The sequence below is a fragment of the Aulonocara stuartgranti genome, assembly GCF_965226115.1.
Source record: "Aulonocara stuartgranti genome assembly, chromosome: 10".
Lineage (NCBI taxonomy): Eukaryota > Metazoa > Chordata > Actinopteri > Cichliformes > Cichlidae > Aulonocara > Aulonocara stuartgranti.
Genome location: NC_138946.1, coordinates 32377898 through 32405139, shown reverse-complemented (window position 1 = coordinate 32405139; position 27242 = coordinate 32377898). Strand labels below are relative to the sequence as shown.

General features: G+C 40.7%; 1 protein-coding gene across 2 annotated transcripts in view; it reads right to left on the bottom strand.

Annotated features, from left to right (window-relative positions):
- The window catches only part of dscama (Down syndrome cell adhesion molecule a), a 108099-nt gene extending 81090 nt beyond the window's left edge, over positions 1–27009 (bottom strand). For both annotated transcript variants that reach the window (XM_082549866.1, XM_082549867.1), the window contains exons 1-3: positions 26086–27009; positions 1668–1985; positions 212–361 (exon numbers count right to left, since the gene is read on the bottom strand). In XM_082549866.1, the coding sequence (XP_082405992.1) occupies positions 212–361; positions 1668–1985; positions 26086–26128 (511 nt within the window). In that variant the 5' untranslated portion in view covers positions 26129–27009. The remainder of the gene's footprint in view (positions 1–211; positions 362–1667; positions 1986–26085) is intronic.
- Positions 27010–27242: the final 233 nt, after the last annotated feature.

Below are 27242 nucleotides of genomic sequence, written 5' to 3'. Positions count from 1 at the left end.
TTCTGTCAGTACCAAAAATAGCCACCACACCACTTTTTCACTCCAGTTTACTAATATGCAAATCTCTCCTAATTTCTCAAAAAAAGATGAGAAGGCAACTGTACAAGAACAATGCAGCAAAAAGGCAAACAAGGTCCACATCAGTCACCAAACACTGCCGCCAACTTTTGATGCAGGAGTCACTGTAGTGAAGAAAAATGCCATGACTTACCTTCAGGGGTGATTGACACAGTGTCTTTCTCCCAGGACACAACAGTGATGTAGGCCTCCACTGAGGCAGGTATAATACACTTGAAGACCGCCACATTGCCTCTCATGGCTTTCTGGTCCTCCACCCGGACAGTGTAGGGCTCTCGTAGGACTAGGAGGGGAGGACAGACAGGTTTTAATATAAAATGGGACCAAATTAACACGGGCCTCCTGCTCGAGTTTTTTTTTACAATGATTGCTATAAAATTTTAGCTTCATATATCAAATATTTTTGATATACACACAAATATATGTGTGTAGATATATATATATATATATATATATATATATATATATATATATATATATATATATATGTACATATATAGATGTTTAAAAAGCCAACTAGCTTTCAGGCCTTTTATGGCACATTGAAATCTGAAGCAATGTTTGAGCAAAAAGCTATTAAATATAAAATCCTGATATTTTAACTGGTCTTTCTTACCATTAAACTGAATCAGGATCTGTATTTGGTGACAGATACTTCAACCTCAAATATACTTCATCCTGTAAAGTCTAATATTTGAAAACACACTAATAAAAAAATGGACATTTTTTGAAAGTTATATAGCTGTATTTCACAATAATGCAAAATAAAGCATGTAGAATGCCTTTCAACAAGAAATTCTTATTCACAGTACTGAGGAAAATGCTTTTTTCATTCACATGGGTAGTCTTGCAAGATCAAATTGGCACGTCCACATGGCCTGATCAGTGAAACTACCTCGCAACATTCAAAAGAATTGATTTCTACTTATAACTGAGTATCATCTGGAAACTGGAATCTGAATTTTGTTCTTTTGGGATTTTACTTTATATAAAAGTTGAATGAAAATATAATTTTCTTTATTTTTTGTGACTAAGAATTTTAAGATTCTGTTTTATTTTTGCATAATTGTGAGATATAATTATATACTATTCAGACATTGTCACTAGTCTTTTTCTATGTTTATGAAACGTTGGTGAATGTATATGTTTGAAATAAAAAAGAACTGAACTGAACTATGTGAAGTTTTTTGATTTCTCAAATATGGGAATATGAAGCAGTGATGGACAGTTTTTCATATTTTAAATATCTAGTTATTAGACTTTTGTTAACATAAGCACCAAATTATAGTTAGAAAAATAGAAATTCAGGCTTTTATCTTTATTAGTTTTTGATATACTCATGTTTAAATATTAGATTCCATTGTATGAAAAATGACCTGAAAGTGGGTTGACAGACCATTTATCAAAAAAAAATTATCTTGAAAAGTATTTGATATGTCAACTTAAAATGTCACAGCACTTATTGTATATGTTTAAACTTTTGACCAATCTGTATCCAAATCGGAGCATAAATTGTTCTAAAAGTTTGCTGATTTGCGATGTGACGACCCAATGGAAAACAAAACAGAGTGACGAGCAGAGAAACTGACCAGCCTTAATGTGAACATCTTGGCTCCTGATTCTCCCTGAGGGGTTCTCCGCTGTGCAATAGTAGGTATTGTCATGGATGAGTTTGCTGAAGCTGGAAGGGGGGATCTGGAAGATCTGAAGGGTGCCATTGGGGTGCACATGACGGATCCCTGGCACATCATAGATCTCCTCGCCGGTGGCCAGGTACCAGCGCAGTGAGACAGGAGGCACACCTGCGGCGGGACAGGGCACCGATGTCCCTGTGGTGCTGGCAAACACTACCTCTTGCACAGATGCATTGACAAAATATAAGCTGGAACGTAGATCTTCACCGAAAACTGCAGAGAGAAATGAGATCAGAAAACCACGTCAGACACGGCACGGCGAATCCTTTAATAACTACCAAGAAAGGACCCCGTCAAAGATCTGTGAGAGAACAACCATATTTACATATTAGTGCTCTACTGCATTTGATTTTTTTCTTTAATTTAGGCCAAGTGTGTTTTTCACAGGCTGGCTGCTGTGTTTGTCCTCGCTGCAGTGATAAGAGGTGGCAGGAGTGTGTTTCTTGTTGTCTATGAAGAGACACTGCAGCAAGGCCCCAGAGAGTAGTAGTAGATGTGAAACTACAGAGCTGCAGAGAAAGCCAGACCTGCCTACAGACAAAGTGCGTCTATCCATACCAGAGTCAGTTCAGTAACTTTCATTATTGTTAAGAAAATACTTTTTTTAAATCGCTCACCGAGAAATAGAAACAAAATTCTTCTAAAAGGTGCGGTCAGAAGAAAGGCCTGCGGCCCACAACGTATTCACCAAAGGGTCTGATCGTGTTTTCACCAGGATGGATTGGCGTCACAAAAATGGAACACATCAAGACAATGACTATGCTCAATTTAACACCTTCTGATATTATGCATTGTCTGCAATACCACACCAAAGTGAGGTGATTAAGCGAAGGACCTCTATGCATCCATCTATCCTCTGCCGCTTATCCTTTTCAGGGTCGCGGGGGGGCTGGAACCTATCCCAGCTGTCTTGGGGCAAGAGGCAGGGTACACCCTGGACAGGTCGCCACACACAGGCACATTCACACCTGTGGGCACTTAGTTTTAGAGTTTCCAATTAATCTATCCCCACTAACTGCATGTCTTTGGACTGGGGGAGGTACCCTGAGAGAACCCACGAAACATGAGGAGAACAAACTCCAAGCTAAGGACCTATGCTACTGAATTTCTTTGAGCTCTGACGAATTTGTTTCTTTGTAATCACAGTGAATGTATGTTTTTAAAAAGCCATTACAGGCTATTTTTTTAAATAAAAAAACTCAGCACTTTCAGCTTAACTAATTATTAATTGGAAACTCTAAATGGGAACTTGTATTTTAACCCTCATAGGGAAATATCCATACGTTTTCTCTTGACAAACACATTTGTGCCTACATTTTACAATAGATCTAAAAGCCATTACAGCAATATTTAATTTTGCATTTTAAAAATAAATTATTCATCATTACAACAACGATATAGCATATTACTGCTGTGGCATCAAGCACTCACTGAGAATACGTTTCGGTGACTACCATTTGGATATTGCCAAAATACATGCACCAGCTGGTAAGCTGTGAATTTGTCATGTGTGCAACAGAAGATGTTTTCTAGTCATCTTAACTAATGAAGCAAGTCAATGTAATGTGATGCACTTCCCCAGCAGTAAGTTACCGCTGTGGATAAAAACTGACAATGCAGCTCTGTGCTGTAATGGACAACCCACACTGTCGGCATGCAGCCAGGATATGTTTATTGGCTGGAACCCAAGTAAGACAGCAGAACTCGTTTAGTACATCCAGTGCAAAATAAAGTCATGATGTGTGTTTGTAACATGTTTCTATAAATCTACAAACACTCCATATGTATCACAGTTGTCACTTACTGTAGTTCCTTTTATACGATTTTCTCTCCCCGAGGAAATTGCATAACCTTCAGCGGTAATATTTATTTAAGAGATTCATCACCAATAGATGAGATTCAACAACAGTGTTGTGTCTTACAGGAAATGATGCCAAGGCAAAAGAGAAGATGCGTCATAATTATATAGATCGCCATTGGAAACATAGGTAAAAGACATTAAAATGAGTGCTGCTCATCATAATCACATAATTGTTTTTATATGTGTTTTATTTCTACTGGTTTTGATCAGTCCTAATTGAGCTGAGTTAGCAGCATTCATTCACAAACACAAAGGTAAACATCAGTTTGCTTTATGTTTCAATTCAAATTTAGAGATGCTCATGAAACTTGTTTGTCTATCAGACAGGTGAATATCCCACCAAGCACCAAGCGTCCATTGACACTGTTTTTCAGGTTAAAGCTCTTGGTTTAAAAATATGTTACATTACGTCTAAATTCAGATGGAAGACACATCCGGGCTTAGTTTGCTTCAAAAATAATACTTTACTCATTTACTCTTTCACTTTTTCAACTAAAACTTAAAGAAAGTTTTAAGCAAACGTGAACACTGCTGTCTTTAATGTCTTTTAAACATAGCTGAAACACATATTTATTGGATGCTGCCTCTGTAATGTGCAATGCATTGAAAAGGACTCTACTAGATCTATTGTGACAGTGTCACCAGGGTCCATGGAGGGTACCACCTATGAAGTTAATGACAAAAGTTTCTTCATTAATATGATATAAGGGTCATGGCCCATGCACATTTAAAATGACTGGTTGTCATGCAGTGCTTTTAAGCTGACTGTTCAGCTCACCTTAATTTTCACAAAAGTGTGACTGAGGATCTTTTATTGAAATATGCAATATTGTAAGTGGTTCTTTCACTCAACGTCACTGAAGGTCACTGATATTCTGTGGTCTCTGGTTGCTATGCTGCTTGCAGCCACTTCCTGTATGCATGCGCCGTTACATGTAATGGAATTCATATTTTTACCAGAATGTACAAGGATGATAACGGCAAAGACTGTAGATGTGATGAAGCTTGCTGAAATGCTGCCCACATGCTTCTTTGTGCTGTAGAAACGAGTATTGCCTACAATGTGTTACTGTAATCAGCTCTGCTATCTGCATCTCCAAACTAAATAAAAAAATTGCACATATACAAACTTGGAAGTGATAATTCCTCACTGCACACAGAGCGAGTGAACAGAGAGTGATCAGCAGTCCTGCAGAGCTGTCGCATGAGCAGCCTCTGTCAGTCACCCTTTGTAAATATTGCATCTCTACTGTATGTCTGCTCTCTGCTAATGCGGTCTACCTCCTCCTGTCCCCAGCATGCTTGTGCGACGGCTGCCAATCCCCCCTCCCCAGAGACCAAACATTTTAGCGCTTCATAAATTCCTAATGAGCGTTCTCAAGTCACCGGCTACTTCCACCCACTGGTCGTTCAACCTGTAACAACAAACAAACAGTGTGGCGTACACATGTTTCTGCACATTTCTAGCTGCACTCACTTCACACATACAGTACTCAGAGGGCCGGGCCTGGAGGTGTCGAAAAGAGAATGGCTGCAGTTGTCGACAGCTACAAGACTGTAGTTTCTTTTTCCATGAGGTGGCAAGAGAGGGTAGAGTCACCATGATACACAGTTCAGCTGTGGGAGACTTTATTGATTGCCAGCTTGGCTATGTTTAGACTTAAATGTTACCTACCTTAACTGGCAAAAATGCCCATGCAGGTCCACAGTGACTAGTTATAGGTGAACTTTGGGGCTGTGTGGGTGGAGCAAACACAAACTTATCCCACGTGGGCCCCAACTGGGCGTGTGAACACAGAGCTTACAGTAGTTTTGAATGTTGGTGTCCCGATATGGGTTTTATACGGTCAGACCCACTATGGACCTACCCACATGTGTGGCCCCACGTGGGACCAAATCAACCATGTGGTGATTCCTTGTGAATAGCCATTGAGTATTTCTTCTTCAGACACCTTTCTCACTCACTATGTGTTAACAGACCTCTCTACATTGTATCATACTTGTTATTAATCTCTGTCTCTCTTCCACAGCATGTCTTTATCCTGTCTTTCTTCTCTCACCCCAACCAATCGCAGCACATGGCCCCGCCCCTCCCTGATCCTGGTTCTGCTGGAGGTTTCTTGCTGTTAAAAGGGAGTTTTTCCTTCCCACTGTCACCAAAGTGCTTGCTCATAGGAGTTCATACGATTGTTGGGTTTTTCTCTTTATGTATTATTGTAGGGTCTACATTACAATATAAAGCCTCTTGAGGGGACTGTTGTTGTGATTTGGCGCTGTATAAATAAAATTGAATTGAATAAGGAGTTTATTTATTTTGAGCAACATTCTGGTCCACACTTTATACCAATTGGTGGCTGTATTGTATAATTGGGCAGATATGAGCTCCTCTCTCCACTTAGTGTAGGCAGCCCACTCTATAGGCTACTCCACTAAAGCCCATCTGGGGCCCACATGTGCCCTTATTTTCATGTTGGTCCTGGGGCCCACAATGGGCTGCCCACTGTGTGGGTCTGTCCACAGTGCCCCCTCATGTTTGCTGTGCAGATACCAAAGGTTTGGACAGATAGCATTCAGCTTTAATACATGATATCAGCACAAGAGCCTCCTCAAACCTCTCACTAAGCAATTATACAAATAATCTAACTACAGTACAATTATTGTGAGGGTGTTCATTTGATTTTTTTTTTAAAACTGCCTTAACACTACTGCCCTTATATTCCAGGGCAACTCTCAAGTGTTTCGTTTGCCGTGCTATCTTGTTGACTTCATTTTGATTTCTGTTTTATTTTGAAGGTTAGTCCCTTGTGTTTTTTCTCCTTTGCTTTTTCCCCTACCCTTGTCAGTGTCATAGAGTGACATATTATTAACCCTTTAAACTTGTCAGTCAACAATTAAATGGCTCATTTATGAAGCATAAACCTTTTACCATTATTATGATTTTTATTTCCTCAAAACAGTTGTTCTCGGAGTTCGACTATGCTGTCATAAACACAGTACATAAGCTGCAAGCAGGCCAAAATCATTAGACAGAGGCATAATAAATAATTTAGAATGGCCCTCTCCAACTATAATGATACACAGACAACTTCTCAGGGGTTAATTTACAGCCATGTAATCACACAGAGTAACAGCTTGTCAGTGGTTTTCTCAAGCAGGAAAGTCTGCCATCAAGATGGTCATAAAATCTCAGCATCTGTTATGAATAGCAGGGAGCGAGACTCTTTTATATGGATGACTTTTTCACCGCGGTGCAGTTCATTTTCTTCCAAAACAGATGTATGAGCTCAGTCTGAACCTGATCTTCAACAAGCTGTACAATGTAAAGGCTGAGGAAATCCAAGAGTTAGATCTGTCACACTGCATGATTTTTCTTTCCAATATAGTGTCTATATTTACAATTATGGGGAAGCCCAGTATATGAAGCTATCAACAAAAGCAGGCAACAAAAGTACTTCGATTTTATCTACTGTCAGGTCAAGCTGGGTGCCAGACTTTTAATATAGATCACAAGTTCTGAAAAACACCTCATAATGACAGGTCAGTAAGAAAAAATCAGACAGAATCTAAATTCTCTTCATATCAGAATAATATTCGTTTTCATTCACCTTGGCCGGTGTAGTGGTAACAACCAGCTTTTACCATAACTGTTAAAAGTGACAGAGTGAGAAAGAGTTCACCCCACAACTGCTTTTGTTTCACATACACGTGAAAAAAATTAAGACCCCCAAACTACCTCTACACGTTACTGCTTGGATGTTTATTTTAAGATGAGAAAGCCTGATGGATATAAAACCCCACCATATCCCAACAGTTTCAGATAGATACACTGGGAGTGCATTTACGTTTTAGAGGAAAATAGTCAGGGTGGGGGTTGGATGGGGAGATGGGAGAGCTGGAAAGCTCTCAGACAGTGACACAGAGGCCGCTATGTACACAGAGATGGGACGAGAATGCAAAGAAAAGGGTGGAAGAGATGCTCTGACAGAGGTCGAAAGCACGCTTCAGCTTAGTCGTCATCCACAACCTCCTTGAAATGAAGGTTTTTACCTTTTTTATTCCTCTTCAGTCTCTTTTTCTGTATCTATTTCTTTTCCAGCTGTCTGATTGCATTCTCTTCTAACCTTCATCTCTCCTTCACACTACTTTAACCCTGCCTTCAACATTCTGATTTTTTCCACCTTTACACAAGGATACAGGTACAAAAACAACAAACCAGAGCAAAAACAAAACAAAACGCATGAAGCCACCTCCTGATCTGCATTTATTATCCACTATTATCCACTGGACCTTTCTTGCAGCTAAAAATTTGGAAAATTAAACAACACATATGCTCTGCTGTGCTGTGGCTCATGGTTCATGAAAATTGAAAAAGAAAATCAACTACTTTATAAATAATTAAGGTACTTGGGCCCTACATCCAGCAATGCATCTGAATCTGGTTAAAAGTAGACACTCCTCACAGTCTATTCCCTCTTACTCTGACACTGAGTAATATCTAATAAAGAAGAACCCACACATAAACACAATTTGTATTTTGGGGAACATAATATTGAATATTCAGTTATAAATTAACAGCCCAAGACTATTTATCATAATTGTTTCTTTCAAGCAAAGAGACAGCACGTGGGAGGCTGCTGGCTGTCATCAAGCGTGTGTACCACCGTTAAATAATAATCTTATTAACGGCTGTGATAAAATAGAAAGACGTAACACATACACATGCGCATCTCAGAGATACCTTACGCATTGTTTTTGCAGCGGGATAAAGCACATTTTTGAGGATCTGTTGATAACGCTGGGACCGCACGAGCAAGATCAAAACAAGAGCTAGCAGAATGTTGAAACAGGAGATAAAAGATTTATGTGGACCCTATCAATACTCAGTCAGCCGTCAACCTGGTTGGCAGATAATGGCTGCAGTCTGCAACACTTTGGTCCACATCTTGTTGGATTTTCTGTTCATAGGTCTCTCACATTAATGGGCTTTTTATCAATATTACTAAAAATTAATATAAAACAGCAATTGAAAGACAGCAAACATCATGGAACAGGATCATTTTGACACATAAACAATTTGCACTAATAATTGCACATTAACTAAATGAATACTAGCTAAAAAGAAAAGAAAATCACAATTGGAAGGGGTGCTACTGCTTTATTTAAGTACTGTAAAGACAGATTGACGGTAAAGAATAAAATAGAGGAGAAATGCATCAAAATAAGTCATTACCGGGAGAGGAGCCGTGTCTGCTGTGGGGAGATTTTTCAGTTTTAAAAAATGAGTCTTGTTTTGTTTTGTTTCTGGTCATTCTGTGGCTGGAATTTCACTGTGGAAGTGGTTCAGGCAGCTCCACCCACACACAGCCACTGGGGTCCAGGTGGGATTTTCTTTTTCTGGTCATTTGTGTCACAAAGTCTAAAAGAATAAGTCCAAATGAAGCTACTGTAAATATCTACAAAGGCTCACTCTTGCGAAAATGACACGAATCATTATACCATGAAACTGTCAGAAAACACTTTTTAGGTTTATACAAACTATTTAAATCCTTCAGTGCATCCGTTCTCTGTTCCCTTAACATGGCTCTGGCGTTACCCACATGCCATCACATTATCATGCTGAAGGAACACCAACCCTCTCCCACGCCCATCATGCCCACACACAGAGGCATACTCTCTAACAGCTTCTACATGGCAGCTTGTGCCAGAGTTGTCTTAATTGACATTACTTTTCCCAGAGCCAAAATCACAAAGAGGAAAAAGTGATATTGTTCAATTATGAATCCCACGCATGTATAATAGATGGACTCTCACTTTTTTTGCGCGTGTTCTTCCTTAGCAATTCTCAGAAGAGGGGCAGGAACCGGTGGGGGTGGGATGGGGGTCCATTTGAGTTAGCCTCTTCCTGTGTGGAATAATGCTTGGCACACTCCCAGATGTCAGCACCTATTGGTGGCAGGCCCTGCTGAAGACTCTAATCATGGATTGCAGGTGACTCCTCATGCAATCTTCTCTTTGCAGAGCCTCTGCTACTATGTTCGGAGCTCAAGGGCAACAGACAAGCTTCGGTCACGGAGAGTGCACACAGGCGTGTCAGATGGATCTGTGCGCTTGTGTGTGTGTGTGTGTGTCTGTGTGTGGGAGGTGGGGTTAATGTCTGGTAGCCCATGAACATAGAGACTGACATGGGCTTGGTTCACTGGTGAGCCAGCAGGGAGTCAATGCAGGCAGGAATGTTGCTGATTTAGCCTTCCAGCATGACAGAGAATAGCAGACAGGAAACAGTTGTAGTTATCTTTTAAAAATCAAGATAGGGGTTAAAAAAAATTCTCAGTTATATAACATCTCAAAAATATTAACCAAATAATGTTTATATTTTTCCTTCAGTATTTGCTTGCAGACCAATGCCAGTCAGTGGTTGCTTCACTGAGGCAATTCATTTAAGTAAATGTGAGATCAATACAGGTCCCACTAACACACAGCATAAATAGGCCTATGCATTAGCCTGTGCATTAGACCACTGATGTGTCAGGGGGGTTTTGCGCAGCTTGTATTTACCTCAACCAAACATCATTAATCAACTTTTACTGAATGAGTATGGAGGCTCCTTTTTTTCCCGATGAAATGCCAACAAAAGAGAAAAAAAAATCTACAATTTATGACATATTATCCGGGTTGACTGCTTGGTTCCCACAACAAAAGCATGATTTTCACCCTTTCTTCTGTGATTTTATCACATTCAATGAGCTATTAGCCCAAAAACATGTGCTCAGCCAAGGCTGTTAATGTATTTAAACACTGGAGCCCGATTGGGTATTAACCACAATGTGGCCTATGTGGTCTGCACCAGGTCAGCGGGCACCAGGGCATCAAGACATTAGGGCATCTCCACTGGGGCAAACAAGGACTGAGCCACACTGACAGCTCATAGCAGGCGATGCAGGTAATTAAGGCAAAGCTCTGCAGTGGCTGCCTAGGGAGGAGAGTGTGGTGGTTGGGGGAGTAGAAAATGGGGGTTGGATAGGGAGGGGTGGAGATAGGGTGGAGAACAGGATGGCCTCATGATGGCAGTGAGTAAGCAAGCACCCACCCCACCCCCTACCCTCTCCACTGTTGCCCTAGGGGCTTACACAATGAGCGGTAAAGAGAAGCGCTGCACTGAGCTGAGATGCACTGATCGAAGAACAGAGTCCCCTCACTCTCCCAAATCACCGGCGCCCAATTTGCCCTCATGAATAATGTTGAGCGATGTGCTCAGTGCCACGCAGCCGCTATGTAAAACCAATGATACCCTTCTCTGATGTCAACTCTCTGGAGGGTGAGCAAAGAATCACTGTGGAGTGGGTTAGTTGATGCATATGAATGCTCATTTACATAAGCGCTAACATAAGAGGAGGGAGTTCCTACATACTGTGCACTTTGAAGACATTAATCAGTTAAATCACTAAGGCGGGAAAGGACAAACACGGCAAATAGACTGAGACGGAGAGGTAGGGAGTAAATAAAGTTCTAGTAACTGCCACTGATACTAACATACAAAAGCACATCAGGAGAAAGAAACAACCATCTCAGATAATGCTCCATTACGCTTCCCAAGTGATGCTATGTTGATATGACTGCATTTACCTAATATTAGGTCATATGGAAATTCAAGCGCGGATCAGAGCTTAATGTAGACTCTAGTCATTTCCCAGCCTTCTGGAACCACAGAAGTCAGTTCTCATTATGAGTTACGGAGCTAACTACAATAAAAGTAGCCATCCATATCTATTCTGTGACACATTAGCTTTCTTATCTACCTACAAGCCACAAGTCTGGTCCAGACTGAGTTACTTTAGTCTGAAACACAGATATTCATGATATTCAGTGGATGACTCCTACTGAGTTCAGTAATACACACTTTTCTCAAAACATTTTTGGCTTTAATGAACGCTTTATCAAGTTCTGGATTGGTTGCCATGAGATCTGAGTCACACGTTCTTGTTCCACTTCAGGATAACCTGTGGTGATTCTTTAAACTTTCCTCCAACTCTTCTCTCTCAAAATTTCTCAAGTTCTGTGGTTTAACCCCCCCACACAGGGACAATGAAGAGCTGCAAACTTCCAAGCTAGGGAAGCAGTGGGGAGCATCTCTGCCATTAACCAACGGCCTTGTTGAGGGTAACAGCACCAGGGACAACCAATTCAAATGTTCAGTTACTGTTAGGATATAATTCTTTCAAGCATGTGTTAACTTTTAGGACATCATAGGTTTGCTGTGGCTCCAGAGAGCTGACAAGGATCAATACCCTTGGCTCATCCCACCAAAGCACTGAATTCAAGAGGGCCAAGACAACAAAGTAGGGTACATTTGCTTACATCTCTATTATTGTAACCAGATAATATTGCTGCCGCTCCGATGCTTTAATTGTTCCAAACCTTAACAGTGGACATGTATGGATGACATATTTCCCTGTTCAGCTGTCGATCGGTTCTTTGGAGGGGCCGAATAGGGCTTTGGAGCGTGATGTCACGGGGGGTGGGCGTGGAAAGGATTTTGACCCGATTTTGGGGGTCTAGCGCAAGTGAAAAGGGAGCGAAGTCACACACAACAACCATGGTTCGTATTTGCTGTGTGGTCGGCTGCAATGTTCGATCACACGACCGGCAAGAGAATAAGGTTGAAAAGGGTTTATCTTTTAATTCTTTCCCAACCTGGAAGCAACATGAGGCAGCTCGTGTATTGATGTTACCAAACGAAGGCGTCCAGCCTGGATAGCAGCTGTGAGACGAGCTGACGTGCAGCTCTCTTCCATCTCCAAATATCTGTTGGTGCTCCAGACATTTTCATTCCGGTAAGTTCTAAATATGTTCATATCTCTCTTTATAGCCTATTAGTTTTATTTTCTATGCGCTCTGAGGTCATAGCAATTTAGAACAAACATCCTACTGAGTGATTTTGCAGAACTACCCTCTATTTATAGAGTTGCTAATTATTTGGCATTATTGCAGCAAACAAGCTAATGAAATGGATGAAACATCGTGACTGGGTTCCAGTGCTACACAAGGGACCTGCTGCAAACATACCACCATGCCAATCAGATGACTTCTTCCATGTGAGGGTGAAGAGGTGACCCTCCTGGATAAGATGGTGAAGGTTTGCTGCGTTTTGGTGAACAGTGTGATAATAAAACCAGGGAAGAATGAAACCTGCTCCTGTTAAATATTCTTAAGTCTTGTGCTGTTAAAATTGCTGTATTTTTTCAAAAGATACAATAAATAAAGTAATGTTAGTAGTGGGTGATATCATGTAAACACTCATGATTTTGTGTAAACATTTTGTCATTTGTAAACTATAAATGATATCATCATTGTAACTGATGTGATGTTCTATAAAGTGGTTTTAATAAAAAAAAAAAGGCAAAAATTAGTTTGTTTCTTTATTCAACTTTTGAACAGTGGGACTCAGTCGGTATATATTCAGTAAATGCAAATTATTTACACGGCAGTGCACTACAGGCATAAATCTAGACCCCTAGATAAAACATTATGGGTCATTCCCACAACCCACAGCTTTACTGTGCTCCAGCAAAGTATCCAATAGCAGTGACAACTCCTCCACAGTAGCAGGTGGGATTTTTCTGTTTTGAGGACGGCTCCTTTTCCCTGTCACTACAGATGGTCTGTTTATGTTTTGATTGAGAGCCTTTTTTTTGGGCAGCTGAAGAGGAGAAGTCTATCTTATGGCCAACCTCTGGTGGTATCTTGGTCACATTGCCCAGCAAAACCCAGTATGCAGGTTCATCTGTAACAGTCCTTGTGCCACAGATCAACACTGTTGCTTCTACATTAAACAGAAGAGCAGAGACATGGCTGCAGGTCTCTGCGACTCCGGCCATACAGCTGCAGTGGGCGGTTTCAACCTTCCCTGTGATGCTCACAGTGACCCATGGCTGCAATGCTGGTTCATTCAGTCTTTGAGAGTGTAGGACCTGAAACACACACAGACAAAGTTCATTTAAAGACAAGAACTAATGAGCCAAGGCCGACGTAAATGTGTTTTATCTACTTTATCATAAATGTAACAAAGTGTTTAGAAAGTTAGCACATACATGTAATTTTTCATTTCTTTATGTATCCATCTATAGAATGCTGCATGTTATATTCTAAATCTGCCTGTTCTGTCAGAAACCTGCCTGCAGAAAATGAACCTAAAGTATGTAATGCAAGGATGTCATCACTTTAGAGATGGAGAAAGCATATAGTGACAATTATGAATCACTTAATATGATAAGGAGATTCTGCAGGTCATTAATCGATGTATAAAACTAAAATAAAATGTATTTTTAGTGACACAGGATACAAACATGGAAGCAAGATGTATAATTAGGATTATTTATAATAAATATGAATAAATTAGTGCAATTTCTTTAATCATAAAGAATAACAATCCTTCAGGACAATGTCACATCAATGCACTGAACTCATTATGTTATCCACCTAACAGCCTCCACATGTTCTCACTGTAATTTCCCCTCATGAATGAATTTATGCTGCACTAATGTGAATGTTTGCAGGGAAATCAAACGCATTTCACTCGCAGTACTCGAGCTGACTTACCTTTGTTTGAATGACGACTTGTACGCGCTGACTCCACAGACAAGGTACGAACATATGTCAGGCTACGTCAGTAGCGGTTGGTCTTCAGGGTTTCTACTCCACGGCCGTATTTCATACGGGTCCACATTTCCAATGCACACTATTTTCTGCAAGTACCGCCGCTTCGCCTCTGGACGCAATCGGTCTCTATACAGTTCATTCTCTTTTGAGCTGCTTTTAAGCATCTTTCTTGTAGTCGTCGTTCCAACACAGTGTGTTTGGTTTGATTCGTAGACCCCGAAAATGGCGCTGCGCTCCCATAATGCATTGCGGCGTGACGTCAACTCCAAAGCCCTATAACTAGAACTACCTTTAGATTTCCCTTTCAGCGCCACGCCTTTCTCTTATTTTTGGCTCTGAATCAGTCTGCCAGCAGAAGATGTAATGGAAGGATCAACGACTGGTGGTCTTCTGTTAGATGGAGGTGACAGTGGAGAGGTACACTCAGGGTTCAAGGTGAGCAGGAACAACTAGCAACACCATTCTAGCACCTTTTAATAATAAGTCAACATACCTCATAGACAGGCTTCATTCATTTCATTGCCTTGTGTTACATCCACATTTAGGGTTACTTTGTTAACCACCAGGTAAACTAAAGTAGAAGCTGAGATATGGCCAGCCTACTGACAGTTACTAACAGCCATGGGCTGAGAGAAAAAGAAAATGTTATGTCTATAACATCTTAGTCTAAGGAGCTTGGAAAGAAAAGCATCTGGACTTCTTTAAGTTACTTGAAGACGTTTCACCTCTCATCTGAGAAGCTTCTTCAGTTCTAAGGCCAAATGGTGGAGAGTCCCAGATTTAACCCCAGTGGGAGTTTCCCCCCAAAGAGGGACAAAAGGACCCCCTGATGGTCCTCTACCTCAGCAGTCCCCAACCCCCGGGCCTCGGACCGGTACCGGTCCTTCAGTTGTTTGGCCGCGAGAGTTGAGGCTGAGGTGTGAAATGTCTGGTTTTCAGGGATTTTATCGGTGTTCAGCGTTATTTTGTTATCGTTTTTATCGTTAACTCGGTTTTCCTGGGTCTTTTCAGGTGTGTCATGAATAAATCTTCTTTTTTTTCGGTACCGGTACTAGTTTTATTTTGTTGTATTTATCCGCGACACCTTAAGGCCGGTCCGTGAAAATAATGTCGGGCATAAACCGGTCCGTGGCGCTAAAAAGGTTGGGGGACCTGGCCCCACCTTATCATGCGATTTCCTGAGGTCAGATGGCCCAGGATGTGAGTGGGCGTTAAGGCGTCTGGGGAGGGATCTCAAAACTGGATTATAGATGGCAGAGAGTTGGTGTCGTAAACCCCGCCTCTGTTCAAAGATGGTCGCTCACAGTGGACATAGATGCTTCTTTCACTCCTCTTTCAAACCATCCGTCCTCTCTGTCCAAAATGTGAACATTGGCATCCTCGAAAGAGTGACCTTTGACCTTTAGATGCAGATGGACTGCTGAGTCTTGTCCTGTGGAGGTGGCTCTTCTATGTTGTGCCATGCGCTTGTGAAGTGGCTGTTTGGTCTCTCCAATGTAGAGGTCTGAGCATTCCTCGCTGCACTGTACAGCATACACCACATTGTTAAGTCTGTGTTTTGGAGTTTTGTCTTTCGGGTGAACCAGTTTTTGTCTGAGTGTGTTGCTGGGTCTGAACCTTCACAGACGTCTATAACATCTGTTCCATGATGGAGAGAAACACGGTACAGCACATGTAGCATGAGATGCCATGCTCTTGCTCTACAGCCAGGACACGTGTGGGTGGGATATCCCGTACTAGAATCAACTGACAATGACCATTTCAAATAATGCTTTTTAAAAACACAGTTTGACATTCTGGGAAATTTGAAATTTGGACTTAAATGTCTAAATGTCTTTATCTCAGTTCTGGATGAAAGATAAATGTTATGCTTGCAGCTTATAGCTTCATGCAACCTGCAGTTATGAGATCACTGTGAGGCTTTCAAAGAATCAGTTGAACTCCACAAATCCCAGAACATCCATAAAGCGATTCTTTCTTTACCCTTCACTTAAACAATTTGTCATAATAATTACTTGGCTTTAGAGGCATTAGTTTAAGCATAATGCTTAGAAAAACCAAATTCATACATTTTCCCTAAGATTTTGAAGTATTTTTTAACTTAATTTTCTTTGTACAAGAACTAATGTACTTATTAAAAGAGAATATTGTCAGTCACTCCGAGTACACCCCAAGAACGTTAACATGACTGCGTATTTTGCACTGAAAATGGTATTTTTTTTTCTATTTCAGCAATAGGAGTACGTTTTTTGAGAGAGGATGTTTTAGTTAGAGATGCTCTCGTGAGTTCTTGACTTGTATCTCTGAACAGTGCTACAGCACTTGACTTAAATTTGTATAAAATCTAGTGAGGCACAATATACGCTGTGCATGCTGTTAGAGGGTGGGAGAGTGGCATTATTTCTGTTTGAGTAAAATTCCTCCTACCTCTGCTCGCTATACCATCAAGTACCATTCAACTGACTGAGCCGACAGAGAGAGAGAGAGAGAGAAAGAGGATCTCAGGTGAGCTGAGGAGGAGGACATTAAACCCAGCAGGAAGGGATGAATGAGGAGATTTGCTGGAGGAGGAAGGCTGACAGCCTGAAGATCATCCACAGTACTGGTACTGTGACACAGCACAGGAGCTTAGAGCCTAAAGAAAAGACGTTTGGTATGCATCTGAGCAGAGTAATTACAGTACAGCTGGATTTTGTTTCTCTGTGAGAAAGAAAGAGAAGAAAGTGAGAGAAAGCACGGTAGTGTACTTCACCACTAACCTGTTTGTCCTTTTGACTTGATCTGACATATGCTGGATTTCAGCTTTTGGTCATTCATGCCAACATGTTTAGTCACCACTGGGTGAGAAGTTTACTGAAGCTCAGACAGTTCTGGTGTATTTCACTTTCCACCTTTTGATCACTTTGACATGTTTTTAGATGAGACACGTGCTCCATTCGTAACCGACAGAATACTTGGGATCATGTTCATCGTTTCAAAGGAAAGAAACAACAATGCTCACTCATTCGGTCTGCTAAACACGAGTGCAAATGTGTGGGACATGTGTGAACTTTGACTGGTGAGATGTTGTATTGGTGAAAAAGTAAATTTCCACTTCTGATTAAAATGCTCGATCAGTACAAAGGAAACTTTTAAAAGAAGATGCTTGGCTGCTTAATCCTTCGAGTAAAAATCATACAGTGTATTTGGTGTGTTACAAGTACTGGCAGATGTATTTTTCCTGAGCCCTAAATGGATAGATGTATTTATTTCACTCATTTACTGGACTTATAGAGATGAACATATAAACAGTTGTGTAAATATGGTCTTTCATAGGCACTGGTTATTGTATCAAAATAAACACAACAGAATTTCCTTAACTGTGTATCACACGAACAGATTAGAGAATTTTCCGCCTCTGTAGAGAGCTATAACAGGAAGACATTTTGCTTCATTGCCATGTTGTTTTCCTATTATCCCGGGGCACAGTGAATGCCATTTGCAGGAGAGAAAGAAGGAGGCGAAATGTGGCAGTTAACAGTGGAGGGCAAATCAAAGTCCTGGGGTTAAATGGGATTGTGGGTCAGATGACTAGACATTGTTGCCTTTCTGCTCACGGCCATACTCTTCTGCCTCAGAAAAATATCACCGCTCCCCTCCCATCACTGTCTCCCTCATCCCTCCCCCCCCTCCTCCTCCTCCACTCATCAGCCCACCATTTCCCTTTGAGGCAACAGCATTTTGTCTTTAGTAACCCCACTAGAAAAGACAATCCTTATTGCTTCTATGCAAAAAAATTGTGAGCCAATTTGTTAAGCGTGGATTTTTGTGGTTCTTAACGATTGTTTAGAATATGTGATGTTTTCATGTGTCTAGCTCTACTTTAGCTTTTTCATTTATATCCAGTCAGGAGGTTTAAGAAGTCACAGTCACACTAGCAATGCTAGCTTTACAGAACTTCAAAAAACCATGCAGTCCTGTACGAGGCTATCTGCACCCTCACTAATATAAATCACTCTGACGGATACACAGTCAATTGAGAGGAACAGGGACAGGCGACGGCTGAGAAAATGGCAGATATCTGCATTAGAGCTGCACTCAATCAGCACACAGATGGGAGTGAGCTTTTATTAACCATCATGTTTTCTGTGATTACTGCGCAGCTGTACATCAACACCGCTGTTTCATTCGTGTCCGTAACTACCTTCCGACGCAGCCTCGCGTACTCCCTGTCCTATACCTGAGCTGTGTGAATTATACTGGCAGCACCGGTGACAGGGGCCCTGCAAACACTGCCAGGCAGCAAAACACACATCAACATATTCAGAGCGTTTAGTGCCTGGGATTAATCAAATTATAATTTAATCATCTGATCAAACAGCAATTAGCATAATCACTTCTGGGGAAGGCCTGATAGAGCTGAGACTGGAGCGGAATGGAGCTGGGGGCGAGCAACACTTTAATGAAACATTTGCCAGAATGTTTGAAAATGTTACACATTTTGGGCTACAGGAAAAGAGCTGGACTGTGAATGTTAATCAGCACGGTCTGGTATGCTTAATGAATATGTCAGCCACAGAGGAAGAAATTACAAGTGAGTATTTTCTATTTTGTCAGTGATTGTCTTTTATGGTTTAACATTGGGTAATCTTTATTGTAAACACCTCCCCCCATAAAGAAGGTTTATTCTAAAATGGTTCATTTTTAGCTTTCCCCCCTCTACACAAACTGACCACAGAATTCGAGTTCAGCTGATAAAATCTGATAAAATCATTTCCCAGCAGTATAATTTAGTTTAGCAGAACATTGCTCCCACTTGTTCAGGGCAAGACTCAATTAATATTTTTATGAAATCACATTCTAAAGTCTACAATTAACGCAAGGACAGCGAATTTGGACGAACATGCAAAAATGCTTCCATCACTGTGTCTGCCATCATTGGTCTTGTTAATCTGCTGCAAGCTTGAGGTATTTTATATTACTGACATGAATGAGATGCTGTTTGAACCTCTTGCCTCTGTGTTTCATCCCAGGCAGCAATCATTGCAACGCAAGCAACGCAGTCGTTCACTTTGTTCACGTGAAAATGTGTAAACAGCATGAAATCGATATGGAGTGAAGCTCAAGAGGAATACTTTGTAATATTACTGTGTTTCAGATGCTTCTGTTGTAAACGTCTCATTTTGGTTTCATTTTGGTTTAGACAGTGTTAGTTTAGTATAATTTGCTGACATCCCTTCACGTCTTCTCAGGGATAACAAATGAGAACTTCCCTCTGTGGTCTATGAGGTAAAACCAGCAATCTGATCTGTGCACAGATCTGTGTTGTTTTGCAGTAGTTGCATCATTTTTGTCTGTTCTACATACTTTTTTTTAAATAATATGAAAATTTCAAATCAGGCAAAACGGTAAGTGTAAACATATATAAATTCAGTGCATTATGTAGATGCTCCATTATCAAATATTGTTGATGGGAAACAGTGTTTGTCAACAATTTTAACCTCATATCTGCTCATTGCAACCGAATCATGGCACAAGTTTAGTGTTCTTCTCCCTTTTGGATTGATTTTTTCCCTTTAATATATTTGTTAATATTTTTTTACTGGCTTTACTAGACAGATACAGTGAAGACTGACAGTAAAGCCATGCGGCAAAGGGCTGCGGGTCAGACTCGAACCCGGGTCGGCCGCCCTCAGCAGCATATGGTTGCCCGCTCAGTCCAGCTGAGCTAAACTGGTGCCCTTGGATTGAGTTTTGATTCCATTTGTAGAAGGGGCCACTCCATAATGTGTCTAGAACTTGGCTCTGGTGTTTATTTATTTTTATACCTGATGGATAACCACAGCCAAGCTCTAAACTTCTGTGGATACAGCTGACAGGAGCGGTCCCCATAGTGGTCTTCTGCTGCTTCAACATTCAGCATGTTGCTCTCCGTGGTTGTAACCAGTGGTTATTTGGTTTTTATCAGTGCAAAGTAGTCTGGCCATTCTCCTCTGACCTCTGACATCAACAGTGCTCACTTGATATTTTTGTCTTTTGTGTACAATTCTGCAGTTTTTAACATACCTGTATGACACCAATAACCATGCCACGTTTCTTTACCATTCTGATGCCCAGTTTGAGCTTGATTATGCCCGTATGGATAAATGCAGTGAATTGTTGCAATGTGATTGGCCGATTAGACATTTGTGTTAAAGGGCAGTTTAACAGATGAACCAAATAAAGTCCAAGAGTGTATTTCATATGCTAAACTCACTACTTTCACAGTGATACACTGCATGCTTTAGATAATAAAAGTCAAAATGTAACATTTTATCCGGAATATTAGAAATGAAGTCCATTTCAATAAAATCCTCCAAGTTCAAGGACAAACAGCCAAGGTCTTTATTTTGAGAGCTTATGTTACCTGTTGTTGTACCTGACTGGTCACAGCATTAACCTACTGCCCTATTTTCTAATGAAAGCCTACATATGCAAATAACTTAGGTAACTGTGATCTTGTTAAATCACTAGTCCCGATAAGATGTACCGGAAACTCTAGTCCATTGTTTTTAACCACTTTACTTGCTCTGTAACACTGTCTCATTGTACACTCACGCAAGGCCATTTCTGAAGAATGCAGCTTATATGTCACGCAAAATGTCAAAGATGTTCTGGTAATCAGGTTAGACAACAAGCTAAACTGCAGTGATCCATCAGTTAAACTGTGCAAAACTGATCTGAGCCAATATTCTGTCAAAATGTCATTCAATACTTTTGAGTATTACCTTTAATCTGTGAGTCCATGTTAAGTGCTAGATGTGCAGATGTGCTGTATATGAATACCATAGCCATAAGCACCGACAACAACTTTTATAGTTACCACTTAGCTGTGAAACACCCATAAGCCTGAATGCATGTTGTAGTGCTTGGCTGATCTAATGATTGCATAGCATTTTGTACTTTAACCTTATTAAGTTTATCTTCATATATCTTTAATGAACTATCACACTTGTCAGCTGCAATATGGACTAGAACCAGAAAAAAAAGCAGCAGGATGCTCTGAATTATCATTACAATGTCAAGAACAAAGGGCTCGAGCAATTTCTGTCACTTATACCAGTTAATTTGGGCTGTGGCACTCGCAGCCATGAACTTTAACTGGACAAAGGATAAAAAAGGCAGTTCAGTCTTCATAAGTGTAAAAAAAAAGCTGAGAATAATCTTGTTTCTGCATGGAAAAGCAGGGCGATTTGATATGACTCTTTGAGTTTTAGATACCACATAACACAAGCTGACTGTGTGCGTCCCTCTTCCCCCCTCTCTTCCTCCTCTTTTTCTGCCTCACTACACACTATCATCTCCTTAAGCATTCTGGTCTGGGTTAAATGAAACCTTTAACAGTTCAATGTGCATCCATTAACATATGCTTGAGTCTACTCACAGCCAAGCTAAGGCGTAAGCATGCAGTGGCAAAAACAAACAAAAAAAACCTCGATCCGATGGCACGGACAAATCCCGGAGTGATTAGCGAGTCCACAAAAACACTAAGTCTCTAATGCCTTCTAACATTACCGAATGAACCAGATTTCATAACACCTTGAAGAAAAACAACAAATGTGAACGAAATCTATCCTACTGCGACACTCTAAGCTAATATAAGAGCACAAACACTGTTTATTTCATAATAAACGCATTTAGGTTTTAGAATATATTGACTTTACAGTTTCTACTAACGGTAAACATGAATGTATGAATACAGCTGTCAGAAATGACTATCTCGAGCATGAGTGCCGATCCTAACTGAACAAAATCAAGACATGACAACTATGCACTTACAGAGTAAACACGCTGAGTTTAAACTCATGTTCCCAGTGGCCTACATTGCATTGACTGGTGTGCTGATATTAACGTGCTACTGAGGAACTGAGCTCAGTTATTGTTTGCTGATGTGTGTTGCTGTGACTCCGTCAACCCGTTCTGTCTCTATGTGAAGTGACAGATGTATACCAAAAGACCAGAGTCTGCACAGACCTAGTTTCCTACTGGCCCTGATGCGACCTCTAAGCAACACTGTTTTGTGTGGTGACGATTGGCTAAAACTGTAAAATAGGAGGAAAATTTGGTGTGCAGTCGTCTCCAAATTTAAAAATAGCAAACCCAAGACACATTTTTCCACTTGTAAATTACAGATAAGGAAATTCATTTTAGCTGTGTACAATACATTTAGTCTGGTCGTAAAATGTTTCAGGGAAGCGCGCCTCCTAGATTATCTTCAGAAAACTCTTTTCGATTGAAGGTAGTGATGTGTGATTTGCGCTGAGGTACACTTGTGAAAAATTAAGACTAAGATGCTGTAACTTCAATGAGATGTTGGCAAAATAAGCTTTGTCTTGCTGTGTGCTTTCAGGGAGTTCTTCCTTCCCTGTGTCGCAAAGTATTTTCTCATATGGGATCATGTGATCATTGGAGTTCTCTCTCCAGTCCTACAGAGTCTTTACCTTACAGTATATAGCACCTTAAAACAACTGCTGCTACCAAAGTATGAAAGTAAAATCTGAACTGAATTGAATCGAATGAATCATTTTTTGAGTGTTTTTTTAACTATATATTTGATGAGGAACACAATCTTTTACATAACATGGATCAAATTCCTGAACAACCAACACGAGTTCCTTTTTCACTCTTCTGTGACAGGAAATATTGTGGAAAGCAAATGAAAGTTGTTACTTAGTGTGAGAAATTTACAACTATACGCTCTACTGATTAGAACAATGATATGAATATAAAAATATATAGGTATGACCGAGCCACTGTGTACAGATACACATCGCTGATTTATGTCAGTTTAGTGATGTTTCATTACATAATTTGCTCATATCTGAATAAATATTCCTGGGTCTTGGTGTTTTATATTTTTAAAACTGGAAACAGTTGTTGGTTATTGTGAAAAGTTTGCAGTACGATGTTGTAAAACAGAAACAAATGCTGAGGAAAACTAAAGTCTGCTCCGACATTAATCATGTTTGATAACACGATAAAGACCTTTTCTCCAGCATCCCCCTTTCCATCCCAAGCTAAAAGCTAAAAATAAACATGCACAGAGTGATACTAAGAGCCAATTGAGGCGCTTCACTGTATATTTACACAGCTTATTAGTGTCCAATTGAGCATGTGTCAGATTTCCCCCCCTGGCATAGCTAAGCAAAAACAACATTATGCCATTTCCCCAATTTTCTCTCTTCATAACTGGAATGTTTTTCCTATTCCATTTAGGATAGACACTTTTGTAAGAGCACTTTAAAAGCTTAAGCACCACTGGAGTGAACTCTACAGCAGATTTTACTCTCTACAGTGCTGAATTGTTTATATCTCTTGTAGATGAGCTTGCAAATGTGTCCTCAAATTGGAAAACAGCAATTCAGAGCAAAATGGAGTTTGTACAGTAGATACTATTCATAAATGATCACTGAAAAGCTGTGCAAATAGCCAGGAGCTGCAATCTTTAAATACATTTTCTATTAAGAGCCAATGCAAATATAGTGCATGCAAACGACACCTGCACAGACGTGTATCAGTTTTTGAAAATTAATGAAAGGCCGTGATGTGTATCGAGAAGCACTGATCAGGTCACCTGAACAGAGTGCAGTGTTTGTCAAGCCCAAAGCCCACACTGCAGCAACACTCATTACCCAGGTCTCCATAGAGACAACCTCAGCAGCCTGTACCGGACCAGAGCTCTAAAAGCCTTTATTTCGTAAAGCTTCATCTCTCCATCCACAAGAGGTGTAAAAATGTACGATTCGGATGGAAATGGCTCGTTAAGTGCAGTCTTTGCAGGTCTGTCCACTGAAAACAAATGCACGGCAGAAACAATAGCATCTAACATCACCACTCACAGCCTTTTAATTCTGTGTACTGTCAATTTTAGCATGGCACAGGAAAAATACAGGGATCATCATAATGAACACTGGTCAATTCTACTTTCCGACACAAAAACGACGCTCAGATCTCTGAATGAGAAGAAAAGGTCAGCGTCAGACGATTCAAGTCTGCTGATACAAATGGTACCGCATCAGCAGCAGCCTCGAACGTAGCATTCATCACAATTACAAGTGCTGTTGCTGCCATTCAAAGTTTCCATGTAGATGTCTCTAGTAGCAGCCATTTTGCAACACTGTTGCCTGGACCAAAGAGACTGAAAAAAGCCATTCACAAGCAAGCTAAGCCATGGATCTCGCTCTGCAAACGGGGATTTCAGTACAGCGTTTAGTTAGATTTCAAATGAACACCAGTGTCCTCTCGTGTTCTTGGAAATTCTCTCGTCTCGGCTGCAGCAAAAAGAGAATTTGCTTTGAATCCATTCTCTCCTATAAATAAACCCTGCCTTCACAGAACCCTTCACATTGGCAACAAAATGGTTTTCCTGTCATCTTTGCTTGATGCATCATCATCTACTCTCAGTTCACATTGTGTCCAGTCTTGTTTTTTTAACCCCTTTGCTTCCACGTATCTTTCAAAAGATCTTCAAAATAGCTCAATTTTCTTTCGAGACGATTTCTGCCCCCCAACATGCGCACATCCCGTCCTATACCCCACAGCCCCGTGTCCCTCACCACCCCCCTTTTCCAATTCCTGTGTTCGCTGTAAAAAAAAATCAGTTACCCCCACTCCAAAGAAAGATACAACTACCACTTATCAAGCCAATCTTTTGAGGAATTCACTGTATACAAAACGGGATGTGGATGCATTTTGCGAGATGTGCATTTGGGCAAGGGTGATAAGGGCTTGTCTCTTTTTTTCCCCCCAATTCAAAATGACTCCATGTCTGTGCTTCTAATATGGCGGGTGCAATGCCGGAAAAAAAAGAAACACACACACACAAAACAACTGGCCAACCTTTTCATTCTTTTTCAAGGAGACAATTAATAGATCTGAGAGAAAGCACACAAACATGCAGTTACATGTGCAAAGCATTTTGTTAATTTTTTTTTTTACTTTAAATAAATTACAGAATGAAAGTAAATATCTGACATATTCACCAGCTCATTTCTTGGTTCATGAGTAGATTTTTGAATAGAAAATCATTGTGAATGTCAATAAAGAAATTATTTCATGCAAATAACGGTTTTTGTTTGAATGCCTCTCAAAAGCAGAATAGAGATTAAAACAACCAAAGGCTGATTGCACCAAGTAACACACAACTGTGTTCCCACAAAATGATTTACTAAAATATTACTTTCATAATTTATACAAATAGAAATCTGATTTATAAACAGTGCAGATCCGGCACCTAAAAATGATGTATGAAAATGCAGCCAAACTGAGGCCCAGCTTAGCTTCAAGAGAGGGAATAAATAATCCTTTCTGTACAAATTTAGAATGAAAACTGATAATTGTTCCAATTATTTTGACCCTAAATTTTACTAAAAAAAATCATTGTAGAAAAAAGAAAATAGAAATATTCCTGTAAAGAGCCTCGTTCTTCATGCAGTACAGGCTGCACCTATCCACAACCTACATTTCTCCCCTCTCTCTGCTTCTCTATCTGCACAAGGTTATTGTTAAATATCGAAGGTGTATGAGGGGATAAAACATTTTCACTTTATTAAAGGTTACTGTGCAAGTAAATATCAACCTCCCACCAAAAGCCCCACTGTCAGTGACAGGACATAGCAACAGCCTGTTCTACCCATCGTTTTCCCGGGACAAAATATAAATAAATATTATCCTCAAAGTAGAAATGGTTCCAGACCACCCCGCATATTAATTGCAGCTTGGTTCTGTTCGATAATCAGCATAAACTTTAAGTTCGATGTGCGCAAAAGCATCACTTACCATTCAAGATGCACTGGAAAAAGAAAAGAGCCAATATCCACATGCCCCGCTCCGTTCAATATCCAAGCTTATGCTTTTTTCTTCTTCTCTCCACGCACTCTTTCTTCTTCTTATTTCCCCCCTTTTTTATTTTTTCCCAAGTCAATTGCAATATAAGAAAAGGGAGCCTGCAAATCTCTCTCTCCCTCTGGCGCGCTCTCTCTCCCTCTCTCTCTCTCAATCCTTCACGTTGGGAAGAAGATGAAGAGGAGGAGGTTTGAGCTTTTTCCTGCTGCTGATTGTCTCCTGGTACAACGGGAGATGGTATATGATCCACAACTGTGCGTCTCACCCCTCCTTTCTTTTTCTTTTTTTTAGGACTGACCGCACCGTGCCGGGCCTCAGTGCAGCCGTCCCCCCGTACCGGAGTGCTGCTCTGTGTGGAACATGAGGGAGCTCGGCTCGGTGCGCTCCGGACCAGGTGAGCTGTGCTGCTGCTGAGTCAGAGGCTCAAAAGCACAGGACGCACTGCCTATGCGCACACCGAAATCCACGGATAGAAAATTAAAACATCAAAGAAAAAATATATTAAAAACATAAAAAATAAGAACCAAAAAAGCCTCCAATAATGAAAAGAATCAATAAAGAATGAATGAATTAGAAGTCTATGCCCTGAAAAGAGGCAAACGTGTCATCTCAGGTATGTGCGGGGAAAAAAATGCGTAAAAAGTTGGAATTTCTGTCGAGGATTAAAAAGCGCATGGAGTTGACTGTTAGCTGCGCTGGAAACTCATTCTCTCTTCGCCACCTCTCTCCATCCGGCGAGCAACAAGCACACGCATCTTCCCCCCGCAGCCGCACACACAAACTGCGCACACTGGTCCCTGCGCTTATAACCTGCCCTGCCTCAGAGCACCGTGGAATAAAACCTCGCTTCCTTCTCCGCAGCCGCTTTCCTCCCTCTCCATTGCCTTAAAGGTGCAGGGGTGGGGGTGGTGGGGGGCACAGCTGAGCCTCTGGCGTAAAAAAAAGAAAAATCAGAAAGAAAGAAAAAAAAAAGGGGGGGGGGGGGGGGGATACAAAAAAAAGAAACCCTTTCTTTTGTTTTATGACGGATCAAGGTGCCACGCAGGGTGAACTGTGCATTAACGCAAGCAAAAAAATATAAATAAATAAAT